The sequence below is a fragment of the Neolamprologus multifasciatus genome, chromosome 3, assembly GCF_963576455.1.
Source record: "Neolamprologus multifasciatus chromosome 3, fNeoMul1.2, whole genome shotgun sequence".
Classification (NCBI taxonomy): domain Eukaryota; kingdom Metazoa; phylum Chordata; class Actinopteri; order Cichliformes; family Cichlidae; genus Neolamprologus; species Neolamprologus multifasciatus.
In genome coordinates, this window is record NC_140441.1 from 45,798,463 (window position 1) to 45,804,884 (window position 6,422).

Below are 6,422 nucleotides of genomic sequence, written 5' to 3' on the forward strand. Positions count from 1 at the left end.
CGACACTGCCGACCATAATATTTAACTTACTGCATGCCGTAGCTGGTTTGTATCATATCTGTCTAATTGTTTATATAAATGGAGAGTCCATAAACAATTAGAGGTTAATTATGGAGTTCCACAGGGTTCAGTGCTAGGACCAATTCTGTTTACATTATACATGCTTCTCTTAGGCAGCATCATCAGAAGACATACATTTTCACTGCTATGCAGAGGATACCTACCTTCTATCAATCTATCAAGCTAGATAACAAACACCAATTAGTTAAACTGCATAAATATCTTATAGACACAAAGACCTGGATCAGCTCTAACTTCCTGCTTCTAAATTCAGATAAAGCTGAAGTTATTGGACTTGGCCCTAAAAGTCTTAGAAATATGGTAATTCAGATGCTTAGCGTGGATGCCACTACGATGTGCTAGGAGTCATTTTTGAACACAACGCGTCTTTCAATGTGCATATAAAACAAATATGTAGGACTGCTTCCTGCCATTTGCACAGTATCTCTAAAATTAGAAATATCCTGTCTCAGATTGATGCTGAAAAACTGGTTGATGCATCCGTTACTTCCAGGCTGGACTGTTATTGTCAGGCTCTCCTAAAATCTCCCTGAAAAGCCTTCAGTTAATCCAAAAATACCCAATCACCATTTTTCCTTTGTATAGTAATAATAGCAGCAAAACACAACAACAGTTGCTTCAAGGCACTTAAGAAACTCCAACAATCAGATGTCCCCTCTATGAGCAAGCACTTCCCACAGCTGCTTTGTCATAGAGGGGGGGCCTGGTCTTAGTTACACTGCCATGGGGCTAGCCTGCTGGGGGCTTCCCATGATGCACTGCATAGTGTTGCTATTATATTCATCACTTTTCACTCACAATGTGTTTATACACACCTCTGCATTTAATTAGCCGGTATTGCCATAGGTGGCTGACAAAATGCCATGCTCTCAGACACTTGTGAGCTTGTTGTGCACACTAGTGAACGTCGCTGTATCACTAACACTGAGGCTGTGCTATCTCACCCATAGGCACCCATGCCTATCCAAATAAGGACACACACACACTTGGGTTGGCAATTTCAAGCAAACAATACTTCTAAATATGAAAGGGGAACTATTCAACCATTCTTCATAACAAACAGAAACATCTGGGAGATTAATGCTGCTGTAGTGTCACAGTCGGGCTCTGGTTGTTTGGACTTCCTCTTATTCCTCCAAGCAATCATCCCGAAGGCACTCTCCTTTTCTTTGGGTGGAGTTTGAGTTTCCTGCTCTTCAGCTGCACACACCTGCCTGTCATCCGTTTCCTCAACTTCAGTATAAAAGGACCAGCTTTGCCATCCATACTCTGCCAGATAGTCTCCCTCCAACAAGTGGCAAACACCTTGTTCCTTAGCAGTTTCCTAGCATTCCTATTCTCACGTGCCTCTGTCTGTTCCCAGTGTTCCTCCCATCAGCTGAATAGCTTTCGGTCTCTGTTATCTTCCATCAGATGAGCAAGTTGGTTCATTCACAGTACCCACCTGGATCACTCTGCACTACTCTTCCATCTGCCTGCTCACCCACCTACGGCAACACTTACCTGAACTCAATCAGCACACTGTCCCTTCCTTTTTGGAAAGCCTCCTTCTTCCCCCAGACCCAGAGGAAGTCCCTGTGCTATTCCCATGGCCCCTCAGTACTTACCTCAATGTTTTCATATGTACAGTAAATAAAGATGTAATACTTTGATACGTGTCTCTGTTGGGTCTGCTTTTGGGTCTATACGGTTGTTACAAGAGTAGGAAGCAAAGTTCTTCACTACTACTACAAGCTGATTCGTCTCTGCTTTTAGTATCTGTAGAAATTAGGCTTTGGTTGTTTTACTTAACATCCCGAGTTGAAACTTTTCTCTTTAAAGTTAATTATGATTCTCTAAAATAAATGGCAAACAGAAAGGCAGCCTCTTCAGTAACCAGGGCCCTTTACTACAAAGCTTGTTTAACATATGCAGAGTATCGTTTCATTATCTGGATTCACTTATCCTAGCATTAGCAAACACGAAGCTGTCATCAACTCCAGTTAACCCAGGATTTCCTCTATGCGTTCACATTAAAGTCAGCGTCTGACAGTCACAGAGGGGGTGGATTTACAGATCGTATGTCTCTTTTTTAATGGAAAACTGTCCCTTTGAGAGCCACATACTCCAAACAACGTATTAAATTGTCATTAACCACAAGTGGTTCCCCTGAGCCTCCTAGTAGACACACCTATGGCATCAATTTCAAAATCTAACGTCACCTTGTTCTTGAGTTATCACATTCACAAACTTGGGTGTCTAAGCTGTCCGCCTACCTAACCATCATTTAAATCTGAGGGGTAAAAAAGGATGAGAGAAATTTTCTCTTATTTGAGGACGGTTTCATAAAGAGTTACAGTGATTTAGTCTTTGATGAGATTTCTGAGGTTTCACTGTGGAAAGTTGTTCACTGTGACCCAATTTTAAAGAACAAAAAGAGTCAACATCCTGTTTCTGTCAGTTAATGGCCTTTTCTATTGATGTTTTTTGAGGGGGGGGGGGGGGGGGGTGCATCTCTCTTGATTGTGTTTTGTGTTAAACAACAGTGAAGTTTTACTAGGACATCAGCGTTAGTACTGAAACTGAAATTGCTGTTTAGTCCTCTTTGTCCTGCTCATGCATTCTGACCAAGCAGACCAGCTAGTTTGTGAAAGGCATTGCTGAAAGTTATTAAAACAATATATATAAATTATATAAAAACATTATTGGATACTATGCAGGCACGTGCAGAGGAGGGGGCTGGAGGGGCTTGAGCACCCGCCCCTTTCCTGATGGGTGCCCAAAGTGCCCTTTTGTTGAGGCAACTTTTTAAAAAAAAAAATATTTTTTTTTTTTAAATGTGTGTGTGCGTGCAGAGTCCTGTCTGTGCCCTTCAACAATAATATTTAACTATTAATCACAGTTTTGCTAAATAAAAGGATCTGGCTTGCATCAGTCACATGATCACATTTAACCAATGATCGCCCTTGACGGCAGAACGCGCTGGTTACGAGCCGGGAACGAGCTCACAAAGAGCATTTTTTGCAGTCCGGAGCTGTAGGAGAAACACAAATTAACTCAGAGACACAGACCGATGCGACAAAACCAGTAAGTAGGTGTACAGCGTACACTGTAGTGTATAGCACACAGGAGTATTAGCTTATTACGGACACGTTGGTCAGCTGTCTTGTTGCAACTGACGAACTGAAACAAACGAGCGTGCTGTGTGTGCAACAGCGTGACAAACATTACCTGTCCTTTTATTAACTGCACAAGTAGTGCTGGTCATAGCTGCTGGCTACCTGTGTAAGGCTGTCATGGGTCTGTAGCTCTGTCACCGTTTTAGTGAACATATTTAGTTTTAAAGTAAGTTACAGAGCTTTTCCTGCCTTTCTGGAGGGATTATATTTCACTAAAAACGATCTAATATGCATGTCCACATAATTATGCATTATTATAATTATAATATATTAAAAAACACACGCTGTATTTTAAAGAACATACATTAAGAAGCAGATTATATTAGATTTATATTTTAAATAAGACAAAATTTGGATTTTACAGCAGTAAGATTATTGTATCTCTACAGTTTAAAAATGTAATAAGCTTTGCCCCTGCACAGAGTGGATAGTGAAACAAATGGAATCATCATAAATACATTATTTCATATTTATTACTTCCCCCTCCTCATTGCTTTATTATTGTAGCTCTAGTAATAAATAATAATGTAAGGATTCTGGATCAGCACCATGATGCCCATAGTATATACAGTATTCTGAAGAAGGTCTAAAATGTCACTGTGTGTGCGTGCATGTGTGTTTTATTTAGATGGATTTAAAAAAAAAAATATTACTCATGATATAACATTGTCCAGACATGCCTGGTAAGGACATGAGGAGGAAACAGTAGGAGCTGTGTGAGGCTACTAAAGGCAGAGCTATAACATTTTTCTGTCATCATTTTATTATAGATTAAGTGCAAGAGTTGTTAGGTGTGGATAATTAGATTATAGTTTATTGCAATAGCAAGTTGTGCCTTGTTCTCAGATAGACAGCAAGTGGAGAGTGATATATGAAATGACGGGATGGAAGGAAGAAGAGAAGCAAAGAGTGATTCACAGGCAGAGCCTAAATTATTTCTCACAGTTTTTTGTTGCCTTATGGTTCCAAGCGCTGTCACCAATCTTTGCATTTTGTTATTATCTCATGACACTTGTTTAATCAGCTACCATCTCTCCTATGGACTTTTTAATGTCTACAGTCTCAGATCAACACAGCCCTGCCCTTCCCATATTAGATTCTTGATGAATGTGTGTTGTTATTCAGCCTGGTTCAATGTGCCCCTTTTTAACTTTGAGCACCCGTCCCTTTAAACCTCTCTGCACGGCCCTGATACTATGTATCAATCCCAATTTTTTTATCTAAAATTTAAATCTAACCTAAAAAAGGTTAATTATTGCTTATTTGGTTGCTGTGATCCTTAAAACCTTAACATGGAAGAACAAGAAAGTGCTACATATCCAGTATGACACACCCCTGCTATATTTAAGATAACCTGACTTAGAGCTGAGGGTGGATACCTGGCAGTTTAAGACACACTTTAGTCTTTTTATTCGTTGAACATTAGGCTCATGGCCGCAAGCTGCTAAAATAAACGTGTTTGTTTTTCCATAAAGGCAACAGGGTTGCTGTCCATGCTGTCAAATACAAACTGGATGCACAAGCCACCAGGGTGTGTTAACTGCACGGGATGTTTGCACCCCGATGCTCCAGTCAGGGGTTAATATTTCGATTAGATGGCATGGTTCACTTCAGAATCCTGCCACCTATGTGAAACCACAGATATGACACTGTGAGGAATGCATTTGTTGCACATCTGACAACATCAGTCTTTCTTACTCGCTTGTTTCGTCGATAAGGTGTTGATTCTGCCACTTCTTCAGTGACAGCAGTGAAAACAGGAGATTTCTCCGCACACCTCCATGAAAACATTACGAACCTGTGGCCCCGCGCACGCAGCACGCTAGTACCGCAGCGCTCTGCAGGAAACCTGCACTACAGGAGCTTTGTTGGAGGCGCATAGTCTGACACACTGATCATGTGTCAGTAAACAAAATGCAACTCGGACTTTTTGTGATGCTGTGGCTCGGTAGGGACTGCTGTGTCACATCAGGCTCTGTACTTGTCCAAAAAGACGAAGTTTCACCTTGATGACAGGAAGTGACATCCCCAGCGCCCTTCGAACCGCCGCGTCCTGATGGAGGCTTTCTCTGTCAGCGCGGTGCAAACACGGGGACAGGTTCTCACTCACCTTGAAAACATCTCCGTAGGTGCCGCACCCAATCCTGTGGATTAGCTCGTAGTCATCCAGCGGGTCCAGGAATGACACTCCTATCCGGTCCATGTCTGGAGACACCTCTTGCTGCTGCGGGGAGCCTGGCTGGCTTTTTACTCACACATAGCCGCTGCTGATATCGGCGGAGAGAACGGAAGCACGGGCAGACGAACTCTGTGAAATGGCCCAGGGACGACTGATCGGAACCGGCTAATTATACCGTTTAGGCAGGCAGAGGCAGCGCGCTGACACAACCGAGAGCCGCTCGAGTCAGAGCACGCGTGAGCGAGCACGGTCCCCTCAGTAAGCCTCCCACCTCGGCGCGCTCCTGCGCCCTCAGATGAACATCCTTTTCAAACGTGGCAAAATCACGTCTGAAATAAACCCTTGGCACGAACACGCTTAAACGCGTGATTTGCCAGCTCTACGAGAAAAGCCCGTCAGGCTTGTTTTAAAGTTTGACTTCAGTTAGTTTCCGCTTAGAGTTCTTCATACGTGTGACTTTCTCTCATCGCAATCTGGACCTGAAAATACTGACGACTTAACTGTTCAGATGGCAATTACAAAAGTAGCGCATGCTCACTGATGAGGTGAACATTTCTGGCTCCTGTCTCAGTGTTTACTGTTTAACTGTAACACTGACTTCATGCATGTGTGGCTTTCTTACATGAACATCCTCCATCACATGGTGAAGCAGGAGGCTTTCAGCAGACTTTCAAACATGAAGAATATTTTATTCCTTCTGAAATATGAAAACATATAACTGTAAATCATCACTTAACTCAGCATTTTACAAGGTCTGACTTTGGCCTTTTGCAGATATTAGCTTAGCATGTTATGAACTTTTTGAAAAATATTTAGTGACACTACTACTTTATAGTGGTGAGGCCATGCAGTCTGTGCCTTTTCTGTTTTGAGTAGATATGACGTGGAGTTTGTGTGGTCTCTGGAAGATCATCTTGAGGAAGGCGAGCCACTAACGTCCTGCATGATGTACCAGAAGATGACAGAGCTTGTTTAAAGTTGATATTACTGACGGCCAGTGTTGG

The 6,422-nt window shown here is 42.2% G+C and overlaps 1 protein-coding gene across 3 annotated transcripts in view; it reads right to left on the reverse strand.

The window, feature by feature from the left end:
- map4k2 (mitogen-activated protein kinase kinase kinase kinase 2) overlaps window positions 1–5,903 on the reverse strand; it is a 41,287-nt gene extending 35,384 nt beyond the window's left edge. The window contains exon 1 of one of the 3 annotated variants that reach the window (XM_085151364.1): window positions 5,350–5,903. In XM_085151364.1, coding sequence (XP_085007490.1) covers window positions 5,350–5,442 — 93 coding nt within the window. In that variant the 5' untranslated portion in view covers window positions 5,443–5,903. The remainder of the gene's footprint in view (window positions 1–5,349) is intronic. The other 2 variants (XM_085151356.1, XM_085151347.1) reach the window with 2 other exon arrangements.
- Window positions 5,904–6,422: the final 519 nt, after the last annotated feature.